General features: G+C 46.5%; 1 protein-coding gene across 6 annotated transcripts in view; it reads left to right on the forward strand.

Annotated features, from left to right (window-relative positions):
- The window catches only part of WDFY4 (WDFY family member 4), a 306,252-nt gene that overhangs the window by 195,093 nt on the left and 88,564 nt on the right, over positions 1 to 22,595 (forward strand). For all 6 annotated transcript variants that reach the window (XM_042959970.1, XM_042959972.1, XM_042959973.1 and 3 more), the window contains 4 exons: positions 516 to 722; positions 2,465 to 2,516; positions 5,252 to 5,418; positions 19,405 to 19,553. In XM_042959970.1, coding sequence (XP_042815904.1) covers positions 516 to 722; positions 2,465 to 2,516; positions 5,252 to 5,418; positions 19,405 to 19,553 — 575 coding nt within the window. The remainder of the gene's footprint in view (positions 1 to 515; positions 723 to 2,464; positions 2,517 to 5,251; positions 5,419 to 19,404; positions 19,554 to 22,595) is intronic.

A 22,595-nucleotide genomic window follows, 5' to 3' on the forward strand; every position in this document is an offset into this window, starting at 1 on the left:
GACAGAGATGACTTTCTCAGATCTACCAATTGTTGGCAGGTCTGTGATTCCGCCCCCCCCCTCCCCAACACACATACACACACCTCCAGTCCAGACACTGGAAGGAGTATCTTCAGCATCATTTTTGAAGGGCAGGGGTTGTGGTGAGATTCTGTGTTCCATTTATAAAGTCCATTCTGTCCAACCTATTCTGATGAATAGTGTCAGGACCTTCAGGTCCTATTGTGCTCTGCACAACACCCAGCAGTCACATGGTTCTGAAGGCCAGCGAGCAGATGGTTTTCTCCTCCCCCAACCTGGATTGAATGGTCTCAGAGCTGAAAAACCGCTATCTTCTCCTGGCCTGCTCCTGGCTCCAGGATGTATACTGCACACCCTGAGGGTGCTCAGGGCTGCCTGTAGGGTTTAATTTTTCTCAACCAATTAAGAGGGCTTGGTCTGTTCATCCCCAGAGGTTCGGGGCCAAGCCCATGAGGAAATGTGTCTAAGGGTGACCCTGTACTTCTGCTTCCCAGAGACGGAGATGTAACAACATCAAGGCGGCCAACGCCTGGGCCAAGATTCAGGAGCAGCTTTTTGGGGAGCTGGGCTTGTGGGGCCAAACGACAGAAGCCACACTTTGCTCCAGGTGGGAACTGGACTGGAGAGAGGGACCAGCTCGCATGAGGAAACGTGTGAAACGCTTGTCTCCGCTGGAAGCCCTGAGTCCAGAAAGGCTCAAGGTAAGAGTTAGATGCAGTGAGACAAGGATGCTTCCAGGCAGGAAATGTGTAGGGAAGTGTCTTCTGAGCTATTCCTTCTCATGCTGTTTTCACCAGGAGTGCTTTGGAAATGCTTTGGCATGGGCAGGTAGGAGAGATCATGTGCAGTTAAGTGTAGGAGTGCTATAATTTATTCTTCATGCCATTTAAAAGAAGAAAAGAATAAACCCTCAGTTTGTTCTCAGTTTTTAAGAGTCTCTTATGCTTTGGTTGATGGGGGGTGGGAGGGAGGGGAGGGCAGGTGATGGGTATTGAGGAGGGCACCTTTTGGGATGAGCACTGGGTGTTGTATGGAAACCAATTTGACAATAAATTTCATATTAAAAAAAGAATAATAAAATAAAATTAAATAAAATAAAATATAAAAAAAAGAAGAAAAGAATCACTAAACCTCCCAGGTATATAGAAAGGCTGCTGTAACTACAGCCTGAATAAATAAGAAAATGAGTGAGTGAATGAATAGCTGAGTGGTTCATATCTACACCACTGACCCAGTACCACGCTGACATCCACAAAAGTCCAGTGGAATAATCTGGGCATCAGTATTTGGAAGGAGCTAAGTCATGACCATCGTCTGCATAAGTTATCTGTAATGGAGCAGTCGTAACCAGCCCTGCTATGGCCATTATTGCATAATCGAATCTCATAGCAAGTTTTACAGTGGAAATATCTTGAACTCAGCCATTTCTGCAAGCATGAACCTGTGACCCAGGGAGTCCAAACAACATTGGAGCCATTGGTTTCCCAAGCAACAGGATCTAGGTGGTCCCTGGGAGTTTGCTTTGATGAAGTGTGAATTCTGTGTCATCAGACTGACAGTTCTGCCTTTTAAAGAACGGGGAACCAGTTGGATTAGGAGTGGATATGGAAAAATCTGTTAATAGTTCTCTCATGTCTTCATTGAAGGATTCCGATTTAAGATATTCTAGAAGGCAGCCTTCCAAACAGTGGAATGCAAGACATTTCCTTCTGCATTCCTCCTGAGATACAACGTCGGGTTTATTCTGTAGTCTGTAACCTCAGGATCTTTTATCCACTTTAAATCCTTCCTAAAACTTAACGAAAAAAAATTATATTTCATTCATTCAGTAGACACTTGAATTTTTTTAAATTTAAATTCAAGTTAGTTAATATACAGTGTAGTCTTGGCTTCAGGAGTGGAACCCAGTGATTCCTCTCTTACGTACAGACACTTGAATTTTTAATGTATTATCAATGAACATCTGGTTTTATATAGTATTTTCCCCCCAATACATTTCTTAGGAAGTGGCGGCAGGAAAAATAAGTATCCTGTCCACTGTGCTAGTGACAAAGCCAAAGCCTGGCTGTGAAACCTGGTCTCTGGCCTCTCAGGCTGCCTAGCCCCAGATCCTGTGCCTGGTCACCTCTCCAGGGTGGCCCACATCACAGACATCTGAAATGCTATTTGATCCCATTTTGGCATCATCTTTGGTAATTACTGTAAATCCTACTTAATGGAAGATTGTGGGTTTTTTCCCCTTTGACTCAGGAACATTAATACTTACGTTTTATTGTGGTCCTTTAGGATTTAGCATTCCTCCCTTCTTGCATCTAAGACTTGTGACTATATGAGTAATTTGAGGGGGTCACATGCATGTGTGTATGTGAACCTGTGTAATGGGGTGAGGGGCACCATAGTAGTATTCAGGATTTAATTTCTCTATTCTCTTGTTTTGTTTCAGGAAAATCAAGACAGAAACAGCAACGTGTCTCAAACAAATGTTGAAAGCCAAGGTACTCCATTTATCATTTTACCTGTTTTTCATTAATCATCAAACCAATTCTTGGTTTTATTTAATATGAAATTAATACTTTGGAGGAAGAAAATGCTTATGTCTGAAGTAGGCGATGCTAAGACTCTTGGCATTACTGTGCTCTCCAGGATGAGGAGGAAAGTATTCCAGACCTTGACACTCTGGTAGGGGAAGAATTTTATATTATAGTTATAACAATAAAATTTTTTTCAGGGGAACTATCTTGTCAATTTGCTATGTCAGGGAAACCTCAAAAGCGTCCCTAAATAATACTAATACATGTGCGGTATGTGACCCAAAACACATAGGAGGAAAATAAGAAAATACTTCAAAGTAAAAATGGGTAAAAGAGGTATTTAAAATTTTTTTAAACTGAATCCTCTGATTGTAAAACCAGCTGCAATAGTCACTATTATTTCCCAAGCTAAAAAATATATATATACTTCGAATCGTTTTTGATGTTTATACTGACTCTTCAATTGTATAATCCTCATGGAGGGATTTGGCTGAATTGGTTTGCTGAAAATCCAGGGTTTATTTTCAGAGCCCATTTGGCATGAACACACTGAAACACACACACACGAATACACACGCAGACACACACCGACATACACACTCTATTTCAGATTTTGTGTTTCTACCAGACCCTGCCTTTTGCTTCAAACACTCCCTGTCTGTGAGTTTCATTGTCTCCTCAGTTCCAGCGTGTGTCCTGTCCTTAATTAAATGACAGCTTCCTACCACTGATCAAACTTGTCTCACTCAGTGCCTTAGTGACCGGATTTTGCATTGAGCTTGCTATCTTGCCAGTCTACAATAACAAAGCCTGGAAGTGAAGATGCTGGGCCTTGATCCCAGGTTGATTTGGGGGTCCCACTGTGGCACAGGACTTGGGACAGTCTTGTAATGCCCATTTGCTTCTCTCCTCTTTAACTCAAGCCCCACAGCTCCAGGATCACAATGATAGTCTACCTGTGTTCCCTTTCAGAGGGAGTATCTGCAGAGATTGTGGTGATGGGAAGCATGCGCTGATGTTGACTATGGCCATGGGCTGTGGCGTCCTCTTGTCCTGAAATGCAGATTCTTGCCCCCAGTAGGGGGTTCAGCCAGAGAAGAAGAAGAAAGGGCTTCTGGTTCTCCCCTATGCTTTCCTGGGTGCCTGTATCTATACAGCATTCTCCCTGCTTGGGGAAAAGCCTATGTGGGTATTGTGAGCAGCAGACACTTTCATTCTTCTAGTTGGGAGACTCCCAGGTGCAGAGGAGCTCAAAGAGGTGAGCAGCTTAGCACACACACACACAAAAATGGCTAGTAGCCCCACAACTTTGCAGTCATGTGCCGTGTGCCTGTTCTAGGCAGGTGGGCATCTGGGACAGGGTGGGGGAAGAGGATCCAGAAATTATGTAAGTATGTGCTCAGCTGGCACCCAAATATCTGTGCCCAGCAGTACATGCTTAGGAAATAAGTCAAGGTGTGCACATACATGATCGCAGCACAGCACATTCACAGTAGAAATAGAAACCAGTTGTATCTCCAAAAAACTGGAGATGGATTAGGTGATGATGAAAGAGTCACACAATAGAATATTACACAGCCATTTTAGTTGATTTCAAAGAACTTTCAGTGGAATAAGAAAGTGCTCATGAGATAATCAAGTAAAAATAATACTAGGAAAGAAAGTTGTAAATGCAGCGTAATTCCTATCATTATCAAAATATTATGTGTTTGTGCATATACATATACGTACAGAAAAGGTGTTAGAAGTAAAGAACCGAAATTGTGAACAGTGAGAACAAACGTGGTTCAGATTCTGCCTCTAGTTCTTTGTAGCCATATGACCTTGAGCAAAGTAATCAGCCCCTTTCACTTTCCCCTGATTGTAAAGGGAGAAGGAAATAGAATCTACAACCCACTTGGAGTAGATGAAAAAACTGTCATCAAAAGCATCCAGCACAGAAGAAGTGCTTACTACATCTGAGCTGTTATTATTAGCACTATTTCTGGGTGCCTGAGTGATACTTGTTTTACTTCTCAAGTTTTTAAAATTTATTCTCACAATGTCATGGATTTTCCAAGATCACAGTGCATCCATAATTAGAAAAAAAAAAACTCACTCTTTTCAAAGAGTGAATGAAGTGAAATTCAGAGAAAGCAGATTCTGGATGACCCTCAAGGGAACTGCTCTGCTGATTAATGAGGGTGAATTTTGAAGTGTTGCCCTGTGGTCACTCTGGAGCTACAGAGCGGCCAGCCCTGGGCACACCTTCCAGAGTGAATCAACCTAACGGTGTGTTGACCACACCACAGGGTCAGAGGGGTGGTGTTCATTTTCAGAAACAGTGGGGCACATGCTGAGGTCCCACCACTCACTTGTGCCTTGAAACCTTGGAGTTTCTCTTGGTAACTCAGGCCCAAGCTGTGCACCATCCCTCGTGAGGCCAGGTGGCTTGCGTCAAAAAACGTGTGACCTGGGGCACCTGGGTGGCTCAGTCGGTTAAGCGTCTGACTTCGGCTCAGGTCGTGATCTCACGGTTTGTGGGTTCGAGCCCCACATCAGGCTCTGTGCTGATATCCCAGAGCCTGGGGCTTGCTTTGGATTCTGTGTCTCCCTCTGTCTCTGCCCCTTCCCTGCTCACACTCTGTCTTTCTCTGTCTCTCAACAATAAATAAATGTTTAAAAAAAAAACACACACGTGTCCCTTTATGCTGCTGCAGATGAGCTGACATCAGAGGAAGCTGAGATCAAGACAGACGAGGTAGCGGTGGACTGCACTCAGCTTACCTTCTTCCCTGCCCTACACGAAAGTCTGCACTCTGAAGATTTCTTGGAACTGTGCCGGGAAAGACAAGTTATTTTACAAGAGCTTCTCGATCATGAAAAGGTAATATAGCCCATCACAATTATTCTTCCAAGATTATCAAACATGAGAGATCAAGCTTTCTTCATTCACGCAGGAGTTGATAGCTCTCTTCACTGTAAAACAAAACAAAGCAAAACAAAACAAAACAAAAAAACAAAACACAATGAGCAAAAAGACCAGGCACGCTCCTAAATTTGTGGGACCAGAGCAAGGGTACAAATAGAAACTGACACACCTTGCATCAAGAGTTTAAAAGATATAAATTCAGCTAATACGCTGTTATGAAATACGCTGTAATAACTTCCAACAATGACCTTTGTAATACCTGGAAGATCAGTTTCAGATTTGGAATTCTCGATCTGGTTGTTCGGCACCTGGGCTCCCTGCCTGCAGTCTGGCCACCTTGAGGGATCCATCCCACATTGAGTGTGGAACTGTTGCGACACTCAGCCCCTAGGTCCAAGCTGGGTCTAGATTGCTCATCCTGCAGGCAGCCTCCCCTGGGCTACCACTCAGGCCCAGGGATAAGCATACTTGTATCCCCATCATTCCTTAGCAGGGTGAACATGGAGACGATAAGCACATGGGCCAGGAGCCAGGCTAGACAGTTAGCAGAGGAGTCTACAGTCTGGGATGCCGGGAAAGGGCTTGCGGGACCCATGGCATGGCCCCTTGGTATGACTGGACAAGGACCAGAGGGATCCCTGAAGTATGGACCCAGTGGAGGGCCCTTTTTTAATTTTTTTAATGTTTATTTATTTTTGAGAGCGAGACAGAGACAGACGCAGAGACAGAGAGACAGAGCACAAGTGGGGGAGGGGCAGAGAGAGAGGGAGACACAGAATCCGAAGCAGGCTCCAGGCTCTGAGCTGTCAGCACAGAGCCTGACATGGGCCTTGAACCCACAGACCATGAGATCATGACCTGAGCCAAAGTTGGACAGTTAACCGACTGGGCCACCCAGGTGCTCCCTGGAGGACCCTTCTTAACCAGGTCTAAGAAAGGTATGGAAAATGAAGCTTATGCCTTAGAGTAAAACAGACCTGAGCTCAAATTCCAACTTGGTAGCATACTAAAGTGCATGTTACCTCACCTCTGTGAGCCTCAGTTTTCCTTATCTTTAATATGGAATGTAGAGCAATCATTTCACAAAATCATTGTAAGGTTTAAATGGGATAATGGAAGCAAAGAGACTAGCTCAGAGCTGGGCACATGTAGGGTGGCCTGTTAGAGACAAACTCTCTTCTGTCTCCAGAGGTTGGGTGGGTCAAGGGTCTCTAAGTCTTACCCATCAACACTTCCATTCAGAATGTAAGTGAAGGAGATGTGCCAACAGAACAGAGGAGCAGTCAGGGTGTGGTCCAGGGTATAGTTTAACCAACATAGTCGTATAACAACATCATCCTTCTTATACTTGCTTAACCCAAGTCTTCCAGGCGTGGAGCACATTTGCAGTCCTTATCACACCTCTTGCCACCATGACTTTGCTCATGCTGGTTCATCCACCTGCAGTGCCCCGCCCACCGGACTCCTGGCTGCTGACTCTCTGAAGTTGATCTTGACCGCTCCCCACTCTGGGACCTGGAGTACTTGCAGCCTCCATTTCCCCCTGCATCACCTCCTACCCTTGCTCCTGGCACACAGACTAACCTTCCCCACCTCACTTATCTGCCTCTCTCACTGCACTGATCCTTTTTAACAGAGGGACTGCTGGGCACTGAACCTCAGGCATACCTGGAGTAGACATTCAGTAAACGCTGATGAATGAAGATTTGTTAAATTCATGTTCATTTTATTTTGACTGTGGAAGTAATGTATGTGTCTACGTCGTGAAATTTTAAAAAGGTGGAAATCAAAACATATATACATAACATGTACCTCGACACATATACATTTATATACGTGTGTGTACGTGTTCATAACATCCCAGCTGCTGAGGATAACAGCTGATAACAGTTCGGATGTATCACTCTAGTATTGTGTTCATTTGAGAAATGGATATTTGAGAAATGTGTTGTCAGTTGAAAAACAGCTAGGAGATTAATGCTTTCTATCAAAACTTTTCTTTGCCTTATGCCCTCAGAAGATTGTATAAAGAGGTGATTCTCAACAGGGGGAAGCTTTACCCCCAGGGGGATATTTACCAATATCTGGAGACATCTTCAGTTTCATGATTTGGTAGGGAAGGAGTGCTATTGGTTTCTGGTAGGCAGAGGACAAGGTTGTCGCTAACAATCCTACAATTGCTCAGGACAGTCCCACCTTCCACTAGAAAATAATTATTCAGTCCAGAACGTCTATAGTGTCAGAGTGGGAAACCCTGAAGTGAAGGATGTATATTAAGCAGATGTCGTGTTCCAACCATCCCCTCCTATTTTCTTCATAGGATAAAGAAAATACTGGATCATATGTCTCCATTTGGTTATTTTCCTTGTTTTGCTAACAACAGATCAACAACAAAGCTTTGCTTTTGCTTGGTACATTGATTTTCTGTTGCCGCCATAACAAACTACCACAAACTTAGTGACTTAAAGCAACACGTTTATTATCTCAAAAGTCCCAGCACAACACGGCTCCAATGGCTCTCTAAATGTTTAGAGTCTCACAGAGCTGAAAGCAAGGTGTTGACCAGGTTGCGTTTCTTTTGAGAGGTTCTGGAAATGAATCCATGTTCAAGTTCATCTGGGTGTTGGCAGAACTTGGTCCAATGCTTCTGTAGGACTGAGGTCCCTGTTTCTTTGCTGCCTGGCAGATAGGGGTCATTCTCAGCTTCTGGCCACCCACATCCCTTGCCTTGTGGCCCCCTCCTCCATCTTCAAAACTGGCTACTGCAGGTCCAGTCCTCTCCCTCTTTGGACCTTGCTGGCCCCTTTCTGCCTCATCCATGCCTACCTCCCTCTCCCTTCACATCTCTCCCACTGGCCAACTCTTCTGTCGTCCTCTTCTGCCACCAAGGGGAGAACACTGGACCCATCAGATCATCCGGGATAATCTCTGTATTTTAAAGTCTGCTGATTTGTACCTTAATTTCATCTGCAGGTTTTTTTCAAGCAGCACCTAAATTAGCATCTGATGGGAGCATCGGGGACAAGGTTCTTGGGGGACAGCTGTGGAAAACTGCCTGCCAGTTAGTATCACTCAGGGTCCATAGCCTACCTAATCTGTGTCCTCACCTACCAAGGGGAGCCTCTGCAGGTGGCCTGGCTCCCATATACCTCCTAAGCCCAACCTGATGGTTCTAGCCCTAACTGGGCTGCACCGAGGGCAAGTTCTGAAGTTTATCATCATAGCCAAGAGCTAGTCTTAGCCTCAGTCTATGCAGCAGGTGGATGACGTTGGTAACTGTTTTGGTCTCTGAGAGTTTTGTTTTTGCAGGTTGTCCTATCCAGTGGCATTTCCCTCAGGGGTCCTGTTGGAGGTGGTGGTGGTGGGAGGGGAAGCCTGAGGCCCACAGGTAATTGACTTTGCTAGCTCCTGAGAGGCAAGACAAGACCAGGAAGAGACAGTTCTCCCACCCTCCCCTGTCTTGTACTTAAACTTCAGTCTTTCTTGGTCTCCATGTCACACAGCAGGAAACTGTCAGAAGCGCCACACGTGGCTTGTTGTGATAGCAGGGATCTCCAGGCTGTGTAGACAGGAGCATGCCGAACTCAGCAGGCGCTGAGAATAGGAGCAGTCCCTTTTCCACTTAGCACTTTGTATCCCCTGGCCTGCCTGGAGGGGACAGCCTGGGGGCTGGGGGCCCAGATGAATGTCAGTTCCCTGGAACCAAAGACTGAGCAGTTGCAAAGTCAAGGTTATTCCTGCCATTATCTGGACATTCGTTCTTTTCTCAAGCTGTTTTGATTCATTTCACTGGGTTATGTTGTTGCCTCTGGCTTCCTGGTAAATTATAGGAGAGGTTATTTTCCGATTCAGCCTGAGTTTCTCCAGGATCACTGGAACCAAAACACTGGACACACTTGCTCCCTGGAGAAGGAGGTGTGGGAGGAGAGCAGCCAGGGCCACGTAGGGTCAGGCTTCCCGAAGGCAGGATAGTGGGGGGCAGAGGCTACAGGCAGACTTCGTTCTGACCCCCTTACTAAGCCCCGTCTCCACCACTTACAGGCCTAATGACTTTGAATAAAGTAGTGGAATCACTTCTGACCTCATCCCTAATCCCATCTTTAAATGGGATTATACTCCTTGACTCACCAGTTTGTATCAAAGATCAAAGGTGTACTGTGTGCCCCTGCCTGAAACTCTGTTTTCCATGCAGAGGGAGCTCTAGGTGGGTTGTATCTGCTGTTATCACTGTAGACCATTGCTCCTTTTATAGTTAAGAGAGAGAGAGAGAGAGAGAGAGAGAGAATCTGAAGCAGGCTCCACACTCAGCATGGAGCCCAACGAGGGTTCAATCCCACAACCCTGGGATCATGACCTGAACCGAAATCAGAATCAGATGCTCAACCAACTGAGTCACCCAGGTGCCCCATTCCTCTTCTTTTAATACTACCTCAGGATTTGTTCTCTCATTCCAAGAAGGAAGGAGGTGTGGGGTGCAAACCCCGGTACTTAAGTCATGACCTTGAGGAAGTGGGAAAGGGTCTGTCAGTGCCAACAACGAAGTGCTCCTATGAAAACCTGGCCCCAGATGGCCTGACTCCTGGGATGCTCCTGTGAGGCAAGGTGTGAGTGACTGGGCACAATGCGAGACTCAAGGGGTCTGAGTGGTGCTGCTGTCCTGCTGAGATGGTGGAAGATGAGGCAGAGAGTCAGAGGAGAGCCCATGAGAGACCAGGCCTATTGGGATGGGGCTCCCAGAGGACTTCTTGAATCCACCACAAAATGCAACACTTTGTGAGAAAGAGAGAAGTTGCTGGGTTTGGGGCATAGATTAGCATGTGGTGAAACAGAGTGAGTTCCTAAATTTTTTATTTATTTATTTTTTAATTAAAAAAATTTTTTTAATGTTTATTTATTTTTGAGAGAGAGAGACAGTGTGCAAGAGGGGAAGGGGCAGAGAGAAAGAAGGAGACACAGAATCTGAAGCAGGCTCCAGGCTCTGAGCTGTCAGCCCAGAGCCTGACGCGGGGCTTGAACCTATGGACCAGACCGTGAGATCATGACCTGAGCTGAAGTCAGACACTCAACCAACTGAGCCACCAGGGCCCCTTTTAAAAAATTTTTTTAATGTTTTTTTATTTTTGAGAGACAGCGAGACAGAGCATAAGCGGGGGAGGGCAGAGAGAGAGGGAGACACAGCATCTGAAGCAGGCTCCAAGCTCTGAGCTGTCAGCACAGAGCCCAAAGCGGGGCTTGAACCCATGAACCGTGAGATCATGACCTGAGCCGAAGTCAGACGCTCAACCAACTGAGCCACCCAGGCGCCCCTATTTTAATTTTATTTTTAAATTTTTCTTTTTTTTTCAACTTTTTTTTTTTTTTTTTTTTTTTTTTTTTTGGGACAGAGAGAGACAGAGCATGAATGGGGGAGGGGCAGAGAGAGAGGGAGACACAGAATCGGAAACAGGCTCCAGGCTCCGAGCCATCAGCCCAGAGCCTGATGCGGGGCTCGAACTCACGGACCGCGAGATGGTGACCTGGCTGAAGTCGGACGCTTAACCGACTGCGCCACCCAGGCGCCCCTATTTTTAAATTTTTCTTTAGTGTTTACGTATTTTTGAGAGACAGACCATGAGTGGGGGAGGGGCAGAGAGAGAGGGGAACGAGTCCTTAAATTTAAAGCAAGAGGCAGGAAGGAGCGTGAGGAAGCAGGCTGCAGAAACCCAAGAGCATCCTGGGGCAGAAGAGTAGAGTCAGGTCTACACTAGGAGCTCTCCATGGAGTAGGCCCCGGTGGGCTGTGGGGGCATGCGCCCCACCCCCCGACTTGCCCCCCTCCCCTCCCACACGTCCACCAGCCAGGCCCTCACGACCCACGCGCACCTGCTCACCACTGCCCCGTAGCCGAGGCCTCCTGGGTGGACCTGTCCTGGTGTCCCGTGTATGCCCATAGCACTCTGCTCACTCTGCTGCCAGAACCCCCTCATCTCAGGGCTCTGACGCTATTTCTGAGTCTTCCTGTGGGTGGGTTCTTGACAGGCACGGATGCGTTTGAATTTATCCTTGTCCCTCCCTTTCCTGACATGAAGGATTTGTGCTCTGGAAAGGTCTGCTGAACTGGCGAGTGCAGCTGTGTGAAGAGGCGCCCACAGGGAGCCAGCTGGATGTACGTAGCTCTCAGAGCGGGCAGACTGCCTGCAGCCATGACCTGGGTCTTCCCTCGGGTCCCTCAGGGCCTGGCTGGTCGGTGGAGCCTCTCTGGGAGCAGGTGAGACATGGCTGAGCAGGGCCTGGCTTCCACCGCAAATCCACCCCCACCACCGAGGAGGCAGATGCCAACAGTTTGGGCCCAAGAGGGCAGCTTGGCACAGGGCAAGTGCTCCGACTGGACTCAGAGCCGCCTCCTGCTCTTTGTTTATTGCTATGGCTGGACGTCTGGAGCCGTTGCTCTGTGTCCTTTACACAGCACCTCATCTCGTCTCACAGGGCCTCTGAGGGTGGCTGCCTCACTTCTCTTTCCCAGGTGGCAAGAGTCGGGCCTCATGTGCCTGCCAGCTGAAATTGCTGGAATTTGATGGCAGATCTCTGTCATTCGAAATTCATGTGGTTTTCCGCTTTCTTCCAGCTCACTGTGTCGAGCCAGTTACCCTAAACTCCCCACTGACCTCCCCTTCAGCAACCTTCCTGTACTGGGGCTCACGGATGTTGGCTCCAGGCCCTCTTGCGTTTCTTTTGTAAACTTTCTGGTTAACACTGGCCCAGGCGGGCAGGCCTCCAGGTCCCTCACCACACACAGCATCTCCGCACAGGACACAGCAGGCCAAGCACGTGCCATCCTGCCCGCCTGCTCATGCCCTAGCCTCGGGTCCAGTTTACTGCTTGTCAAGAGCGGGAACTGGACCTTGAGGAAGGACGATTTGTGGCACTGACCTTTGACCTGTGAATATGTTCCAGCAAAAATATACAAAGTTTGCCCAGAGCAGGTGCATGTGTATATTTGGAGGGGGAAGGGCAGTGGTACCCTCAGTATTTCTTCAGGCCACTACTTTCTGCCTGTATTGAGACATTTTGTAGCAAGAGTTCTCTGTAAACTAGGTTTTCCCCTGACTGGGACATCTCTGTTAGACCTTCTGGGCCTGTATTTTTTCCAAATTTCTAAGAAAGCACATTCAACAAGAGTGTGTGGCCGATGCATCTGTGCTCAGAAAACCTGGAACACTGGCCGTCAACTAGCCATCATGTAAGCCGGACAGGCAGCCCCACGGTGAGTCCCTGCTTCCCCCTGCCCTGCCCCCTCGGAAGTGCTTTGCCAGAACAGTCCAGGAGACTCTCTAGGTTGTGACCTCTTTCCAGGCTTCTGGGTGGCCCACCCCTGCCAGGGGCCTCCAGGGAAAGCAGGCAGGGCTGGGGCTCCGGAGTGGCAGCAGCTTAACTTCTGTCTTTATGTGAACATTGGAGCTCTGACCACTTCCAGCGATACCTGGGACTGTGATTATTCTGTGCTCCCCTTGCGTCATTGATTAATGATTCCCAGAACCACAAACACATTTCTCTGCAACCAGCTCCATGTGACGTGAGAAGCGGTATATGTAATGCATACTAATCATGGGTCCGAGTTAACCACCGTGCCGTTAGGGACAGTCCTTTGTACCCTGCCACATAAGCTGCTCTTAGAGGTGAGTCTCCACTTGGCAAAATGGGCTTCTGAGACCCAGACCAGAGCCAGAAGTCAAGTGGGAGTTGTGTTTGCTGTTGCTGTTCGCTTTGATTACGTGGACAACTAAAATTAATTTCAATACAGACTCCGTGTGAAATAATAGCTCGGGCTTGCTTGCAAGGAATCAGGTCAAAGGGAGTTATTTTTGGTCTGGACAGCAGAGAGCAGCATCAGGCTCTTCCCAGATGTTTTGAGCGGAGGCCCTTTATGGGAAGCGAAGACGTGTGTTAACCTTCCTGGGTAGTACCTCCCCGTGTAGGTGAACAGCCCCGACTGGCTTTCTAAGATGTAGAGATGCACGGGTCATACCTACTTAACCCCTTCTGCGACTCTGTCCACCATATTTTGTGCACAAGGCCATTCCCCAGCTGGCCCTGCGGCCTCCCTGGACCTTGTCTCCCTCGCCCTTACATGTATGCGCACACAGAGGACACACACACACACACACACACCTGACTTTTTACTCTAATTGCATACAGCTACTTATGATCTCCAAACATGTCCGGCTGCTTCAAGACTGTGCCATGGAATGCTTCTCCCGTTTTTACTCTTCTTTATTCCTAACCCCAGCCTTGAGGTCACCTCCTTGGGAACTGTTTCTCTTATGTCAACCCCATCCCCTCTCTCACCCCTGTCTGGGCCAGACAGCTCCCTCTATGTCCCCGGTGCCTGTATTTCCCCTGTCCATGCTGTGCCAGGATGGTTGATACTCTTCTCCCTCCTGTTAGACCACCAGCACCATGAAGGTGTGCTTTATCTCCCTTTGTGCCTGACGGGTGTGGGATACACACTGAACATTCAATGCAGGTCTGAGAAATGAATGCATGAACGAACGAACAAATGAGTGAGCTATAAGCAGCACGTTTATGTGAGAGGAGACCTCATCTTTCATAGCTTCGCTGGTGTCTGTGAGTCCGTTTCTCGAAGTGTGGTCTTCAGCATCATCTAGGCTTCTTATTAAACTGCGGATTCCAGGTCCCACTCTGTACCTGCCGAACCAGAACATCTGGGAGTATAGCCTGGGAATGTGAACTCCAGCAAGCTGCCCAGGTGATTCTCATGCATTCTCTTTGGATAAATGCCCGAGATACACACACACACACACACACACACACACACACACACACGTCTGGGTTTTGCAACATTCAGAGCTGCCCGGGCTAGAAACGTGCTCCAGTTTCAATCAGTCACCAATGTGTAAATCCTTAGCAAATGCATGCTTTGAATAGTCGTCAATATGTTTCACATTACGCTGGTGCAATTTCCATCCTTTCCATCTGGTCTCCTGTGAGCCCGCCTTGAAAGGTGGGGAGGCTCAGCTCTTTGCAGGCTTGCCCGTGGAAGTGGCGCCTGCAGGCAGGCAGGGGGCATCCCCGCTCCTTGTCTGAAAAGATGAGCTGCTATCAAGCATTATATTTCCTCTCAGATTTGCCAAATTGATATAAAAATAGTATCTTTTTATTGTTTTAAGATACATTTTTGGGGCACCTGGGTGGCTCAGTCGGTTGAGTGTCTGACTTTGGCTCAGGTCATGATCTCACAGTCCGTGAGTTCGAGCCCCGCGTCGAGCTCTGTGCTGACAGCTCAGAGCCTGGAGCCTGCTTCTGATTTTGTGTCTCCCTTTCTCTCTGCTCTTCCCCCACTTGCAGTCTGCCTCTCTCTCTCTCTAAATTAAATAAACATGAAAAAAATTTCTTATAAGAAAAAGATACATTTTTTTATGACTATTATGACCAAATACTCGACTGAAAAGTGATCAAGATGCCAGAGTTCACACGTAGCCAACATAAATGTAATTTACACAGTCTCTCTCTGTTTTGATGCTTAACTTTTTTGAGAAATGAGGATACTTATTCTATGTGCCAGTATAACAACATGTATTGACAGCAGGGTCTAGGCAGGCAGAAGATGGACAAAAGGGACACATGACCCACGTGTGCAGGGTTAAAGCTTTATTTGCAGTAGATTTTGCATACAAATATAAGGAAATGTACACATCTGCTCTGCTCTGGATATCTCACAGGACAGCTCTGCGTCTGTTTTTCTACCCATCAAATTCAGGCATTGCACTAACTTGCAGACTAATGATACTGGAAAGAACTTCAAAGAGCCTCCAGCTGACCTTCCCCTTTTGCAGATGTGCACACTGAGGCCTGACTCTATGAGAATGTGCTGGCAGGGGCTTCGAGGGAATGTCCCAGCAAATTATTGCCCCTGTAACTTCAGCTCTGGGAGTTTTGGATTTCCAGACAACCTGTTCCTTATCATACACAAGGCCAGGTGTGGCCACACACTTAGTTATCCACCTGCCAGGAATGATAATATATTATCTAGCTGATCTTTAAAAAAAAAAAGAAATTCTACTTCTGAAGCTGAAGTTCCTCTCTTTTTGGAGTGATCAATAGAATCACGGCATGAGGGATTTCTTAATCATGAGTAAACTTGGGGAGGCAACCCTCCCAGGGCTAATTTAAATGGCAGAGCGGGTAATAGTTCACTTGGGCTCATTTTTTAGTTTTTAAAATGCCATTCTTTTCTAGAAGAATCAATTTTTAAGCTATTAACCCAGCTCTCACCAGACGTTTTTCTTGTGGTTTGATTTATTCTGGTTGTTACTTAATTCCCCCCAAAAGAAAAGCCCAGGAGATCATAGGAATGTGCCCCAGCCCCTACTGTTGGCTCCAAAGAAGTTGGGCAAGGGTGGGGCTTCGTGGGGGAGGGGACAGGTTTGGAGGTGCACAGACCAGTGCTACATCTCACTGTGTGAACTTGAGGATGAAGTCTCCTCTGTACAAAGGGTTAGAGAAGAAAGTTTAAACAAGCTCACATAACCCTTCTGACGGGGCTGGTGGGAGTATAAATTGGTACCACCTTGCAGGAGGGCAGTCCGGCAACAGAGGAGAATTTAAGATACCCACACCCTTGGTCTGCAGTCCAACTTCTAGAAATACATCCTTCAGATTTACCTGAGTGTTCTGAGGGACATAGGTACAAGGATAGTCACCACGGCATTGCTTGTGATGCCCAAACGTTAGAAAACAACCTGATTCCATAGGGGTTTGGTCGACTAAGTTCTAGTACATCCTTGCAAGGAAATAGCCTGTACCTATTAATAAGAGGGAGACAACTGTGTAAGAAGTGATTTGCAAGGGTCTCCAAGATGGGTCATGAAGGGAAAAAACTAGATGTAGAACAGTAAGCATATGAATATGCTATTTGTATAAAATAAAAAAGGATATGTATACAGTATCTTATACATTCTTAAGTATAGAATATACTTATTTTGAGTGTATATACTGTAGGAGAGTTACAACTTTCCCCCTACCCCATTAGAGGCTCCAGACAGGCCTAAGAATTAAGGTGACAGAAGACAGATTAACAGGATAATACGGATTTTACTTTTACAGGTACATGGGAGCCATCACAGGAAAATGCAGAGCCCCAAAAGTGGTTGGGCCTAAGTGCTTAAGTTGAACAAAGTATAGTAATTGTGAAAAAGTAACTAAAAGATACAGGGAGGCTCAAGGAAGGTAAGGGTTTGTCCAGCCAGATTTGTTTGTACAGATTTCCCTAGGTCTGACCTCTCTGTCTCTGGTGCTAAGAGTGTTCGTTTCCTCCTAATATAGGGAGGGCGTTTTTCACCTGGGAGTTATCCTTGCTTTCAGGAAGAAAAGCGTAGGCCAGAGTGCTGTTCCTGTACCTGCTGTCGTTTTAAGTGTCTTTGATGCAAAACAATCCTCGGGACAAAGTGGTGTATTTTGGGGTGGCACATGGGCTACCCTTCCATACAATAAAGTGGTGATGGTGATTGCCTCTGGGGAAGGCTTTCAGGGAAGCTGGAGGGCTCCACTCAATTGCCTACATCCCAAAGTAGACATTTATCCTCAATCCTTCCTATTATTATTATTGTTATTACTAGTCTTCCAGTCTGTTGAGTAGCAGTTCTTGTCGATTCTACCCCTTCTTGCTTAGCTTCCCTACTTGTCTCCTTTTTCCCACTTGCCCCTGCCACCCTATCCCAAGCCACCATTTTTCCACAGGACTACAGGAAGAGCCATGTGACTGACCACCTGCTCTTGGCTCCTTTGGATCTACTCTGCACCCAGCAGCCAGTGTCCTCTTTCACAAATGACCCCTCCCATGGCTTCCTATTGCAACGAGAAAACCCAATGGCCTTACCAAGATTCCAGGCCCCTCCCCAGACCTAAGCATGCCTACTTCTCAACTTCAATTCAGCCACTCTGACCTCTTTTCTGTTCCCCAGATCTACCCTTTCTGTCTGTAGGCTCCGGACTGGATATTCTTTTCCCCTGAAATGTTCTCTGAGTTTTCCATGGCTTCCCCACTTCCATAAATCAAGTCTCAGAGTTTGTGTAAAAGTGTCCCTACAAGCTTCTCTCTTCCTTGTTATCAGCCTATTGTTTCTCTCTCAGCACATAGCACAATTTGTGATCGTTTATTGGTTGATGTTGCATGCCTACTACCCCCTAGTAGGGGGTAGATTTTCTCCCTAGATTTTAAGCCCCGTGAGGATAGGGTTCTTGTTTATCTTGTCCATGCCTCTGTCCCCAAAGCCTAGCTCAGGGCCTGGCATATTGTAGGTGCTGAGTCCAAACTTGTGAATAGATGGCCGTATGGATGAATGAACAAAGTTGCAAATGAGTCCGTGGTAAATCGTGGCTCTGCAGGCAGGTTGAGGGCCAGCTCCTCTGACAAGGTGGATGCAGGAGAGGCCTGGGAGCCAGCAGCCTGCAGAGGGCTTGGGTTTTAGGAGCCAGGATAATTAGCTAGTTCTCACTTAGGAAAAATAGTTCAGAGATGACTTTCCCTGGATCACAGTGGGTAATGCTTAACTTGGAACCAAAAACCCTTGGCGGATCTTCATCTTCTGGCCTTGGCCCTGACTTTGATCCCATTTGATGCACGAGTTGGAGAACTGGTGTTCAAGGCCTGCTTTCCAGATTTCATCACTGTGGTCCTATTATTTCTCCCAACGGTGAGCAGGGAGCTTAGCTTCAATCCCAGGCTCAGCCACTTACTATGTGACTAATCTTGGGTGAGATTTTTATCTCTGGGACCTTTTTTTTTTCCCCCAGTAGTAAAATCTCCCTTGCCTGATTGGAAGGATTATATTGGTTAATACGTGTAAAATGTTTACAATGGCCATATGTTAGGTAGTTGAAAAAAATCAGTTCCTCTTTTGTGTAACTGGAATTAGCATAGAATTGCCCTGAGAAAATGTTGGCCTTGGCCTTGCTCTTGGTCCATTTGGGTTCCTGTCGTCTAGAATTCATTTCTTTCCTCACTTGTTCAGGGAAGTGTTTCATGTGAGGACCCACTTAGTCCTGACTTCCTGTAGGACTCTAGGTCATACCAAGACATTGTCCCAGGTCAGGCCCCCCCAGAAGCCAACTACGGGTCAGAGGTGTGTATGCGGGAAGTTCACCGGGAAGGATAATCACAGGATCGGGCAGGGGGAGAAAGGCAACTCTGAGGCTCTCAGCAAAGGCCTCTATGATTCCACAGAAGCTTGAGGTCTGGAGTGATTCTTCAGAGTTGGCTGGAATTGAGGCAAAGGGTGACTCTTCCAGCCCTACAGTGACCAGATATTGGGTACAGACAGCCACTGGGAAGGGGGCGTGACCTTTGGCCAGGCTTTCTCTTTAGCAGAGGTAATTCTGGAAAGCTGCCAGCATTTCCAGCCACTGAGAAAAGAACCTGAGTCTGAAAGGAGGGATAGAGCATGGGCCTCCTCTGCACACACCTTGGACTAGCCTTGGCCTTGCAGAGACAGCAGTATCAGTCTTAACACTTGTGGGTCTAGGCAGACCAGTTCCACTCCTGGCTCAGCCACTCACCAGCTGGCCCCCTGACAAGCTCCTTCACCTCTGTAACTGAGGGATGCTGGTACCTTAAAAACCTTCCTCATTGTTAACTGCAGAATGTTTTGCGTGATTGTGCAGGAGGTAAAGTGAGACAGATTGTCAATATGCCCGAAACAGCAATAAATACTCATCTTGGTGGGGGTAGCGGTGGCCTTGGGTAAATGAGGTAACTACACAGGGCATTGGGTGTAGATGTGCCACTTAAACTCTGAAGAGCAGGGCAGCTCTCGGGCAGTGGCTCTGTCCCTCTTACAGGGCGCTACTCCGACGTCCAGTGTCTCAGTGGGTGACTGGTCATCCATAAGCATGATGGGCCTGCTTCACATGCACACGAACTGACCGTGACGCTGTTTCCCTCCAGGTGACACAGAAGTACTCCCTGGTGATCGTGCAGGGCCACCTGGTCTCCGAAGGGATCCTGCTTTTTGGGCATCAGCACTTCTACATCTGTGAGAACTTCACGCTGTCCCCTGTGGGTGATGTCTACTGTACCCGCCACTGCTTATCCAAGTGAGTTCCCTGCTTCCCCCAGCAGATTCTTCCCTGAGCCTTAACTTCCTTCTCAGCTGCCCCTACTCCTACCCCGCCCACCTTGTTCTCTTTGTGGGCTGACATTTGTGCCTGAAACGGAGCCATGAGCTAAAATAGAAGAACTGAGACATAGGCATCCATGACTGTGGCTTCCCAAAGCTGAAGTTTGGGGTGGGTAACAATGGGACTGCTCCTCATACCTCTCGTGATATGGGGCACACCTCAAGACAAAGGGGCTTCTCTCCTTAGGTTATTTCGGTGATTGAATCCAGTCCCATCAGCTTGCTCATTCAACAGCTTGTCGATTGCTCCTTCTGTGCAAACCATCAGACGGTGGCCCTCGTGCTGAGTGAGTGCACTCAGCAGCACAAATGGGTTCTTTTGGAAAGAGTTTCGAGCACACTGACATCACAAATTTATTACGAGAGGAGCCTTCTGGGATCACACTTGATGACGTGGGGCTAGTGTGGTGAGGGAGGGCTACTGGAGGAGGGAGGCTGAGATCTGGGTTCTGAAACATGGCTGGGATTTGGGTAGAACTCAGACAAGTCTTTTTTTTTTTTTTTTTTTTTTTTTTTTTAAACCAACGAATACCAGAGATCTTTGGCAGGAAATTCAGAAGTCCTTCTTTATAATCAAGTGTATTTGTTCAGGTAGCTCTCCTTGGTTAATTCTCTTGTGTTCATAATGTACAGCCATTCATTCAAAGTCAGATTGACTCTGTTCACACTTTGGCTAGGAGCTCAGTTGTCAGGTAATATGCCCCACCTGATCATCACATTTGATCATCACAACAAACATGGATGAAGATTTCTTGACTTTTCTGGTTTAGCAAAGGTTCAAATGATGACAAGATAACCTCTTCACCCGGAAGCTCTTAAACTAGTATCAAGTCACCTTGAGGGCTAGTTTAAACAGACTTCTGGGAACCCACCTTCACCCCAGTTTCCACTTTGATAGATCTGCCGGAGGGCCTGAGATTTTAACAAGGTCTTGGGTGATGCTGATGCTTCTGGTGTGGGACCACGCTTTGAGAACCGCTGTTTTAGACTATCGACAGAAGCACCAGAGCCTTACCTGCCAGTAACTTAAAAATTTTAACCCCTGGTTGTCGTTATCATTTCCAGCCTATGGCAGGAAGCAAGAGTTCAAGGAGTGTGAAAGAATAGATGTCAGCCCACCCTCCTTTGATTTAGATTTGCTTTAAAATGCTTGGCATTTTTCTTTCTGCTCATTTGCATCTTTTATTCATACCAAATGTTCACCGGTTGCTGCGAGTCTTCTGTGCTTTTCCAAGGCAGGAGGAGCATAATTAATCCTTGGCACATGCATCCCATCTTATTCCTCATGTTTTATTGATACTGATCAATACGGACAATGGGTCTGCAGACTTGCCTTTCTGAGAGCTGATGAAAGCTTTCTCGTCTACCTATCTGCATGGCATGCCCCTGTAATGACTTGCATAATCCATTGCTCCACTCTCCACCTCTGGTTTAAATCGAGTTAGTGTTAGAGAAGATGTTATTGATTAGGCAAATTGTGTTCATGAGGTGCATCTAATCATGATCAAATTGGCGACATCTGCACTTTCAATAGAAGCCCAGTTGTCGGGTTGTAGGTACTCACTTGATTTGCAATGACAAAGGAGACTTCCCGTGTCTGGAAGTGTATTTTTCTAGAATGCGAGTAGGAGTGCAGTGAGCACAAGTTACTACCCTGGAGTATCATTTGGGAATTGCTTAGGTAATTTTAGTCACCAGACCTCAAAGAAGTATTTGTTAACCAGACAGTGCTTTCTCTCTGAGGTCTTGTCTGCTGCCCTAAGAAACTTCTGGCACTCATGCAGATGCGGTTGTCAGAGACCAGCTATTAGATCATGTGAGATCAATGGGGATTAAGTCTTATTTTGACCATGGAGACTAAGGAAGATAACATAAATAAGCAAGTTAAAAATAAAGCTAACGCAACCCTGAAATATTTCTTTAAAAGACTGCCATCAAATTGAGTATAGTTGAGCACTAGACCTTGAAAGAAGCTCTCTGATGCACCATAAAAATATCCCAAATAAAACTCAGGAACAATGCAAATCCTCCAGCATTGATTGCGCTTGAGTACTTTGGAGCTTTCCTCAGAAGGTAAGGACCTTTCTAGATGGTTTATTTTGCTTTCAGTGAGATTGCCCATTACCTGAATAGAATGATTGTATTTGTTCCCTAAGGCTATATAACAAAGTACCAAAAATTGGGTGGCTTAAAAAACAAATTTATTGTCTCCCAATTCTGGAAGCTAGAAGGCCAAAATCAAGGTGTCAGCAGGGCCATGGTCTCTCTCCAGTTCTCAGAGAGGATCCTTCCTTGCCTCATAGCCTCTGGTGTTTCCCTGCAGCCCTTGCCTTTTCTTGGCTTGGAGACACATCATTCCAGTCACATGGCCACCTTATGTCTGTGTGTCATGAGATCTTCCCTCTGTGTGTGTGTGTGTCTGTCTGTCTGTCTCTGTGTCCAAATTTCCCCTTTGTTTAAGGACACCAGTCATATTGGATTAGGGCCAATCTTGACCTCATTTTAACACTATTACCTCTGTAAACACCCTATTTCTAAAAAAAAAAAAAAGCCACATTCTGAGATACTGGGGGTTAGGATTTCAACATATAGCATATCCCTCTTGGAGGACACTACTCTACCCATAATAGTGTCAGGCAAGCTCACAAGGTATGCAACATTTGATTCATTTTGTTGGAATCCAAGCCATCCAACTGGCTCTTTGTGATAGGGTACTTATAATAAGACATTTTCTCCACATCAGTCAACAGTTCTGAGGCATCATTTCTCTGTTTAATTCAATTCAACAAATACTGGAAATCTGTATTGTGCCAGGCAACTGTGGTAGACTCCATACACACAAAGAGATAAGTCAGATGTGGGCTGAGTCTGGTAATGAGTTTATGATCTAGTGAATGATTCTGGGTATAAATTACAGGTATAAATTCTGACAATAATTGGATTAGCTCAGAAATAACTT

The sequence above is a fragment of the Panthera tigris genome, chromosome D2 (genome assembly GCF_018350195.1).
Source record: "Panthera tigris isolate Pti1 chromosome D2, P.tigris_Pti1_mat1.1, whole genome shotgun sequence".
Lineage (NCBI taxonomy): Eukaryota > Metazoa > Chordata > Mammalia > Carnivora > Felidae > Panthera > Panthera tigris.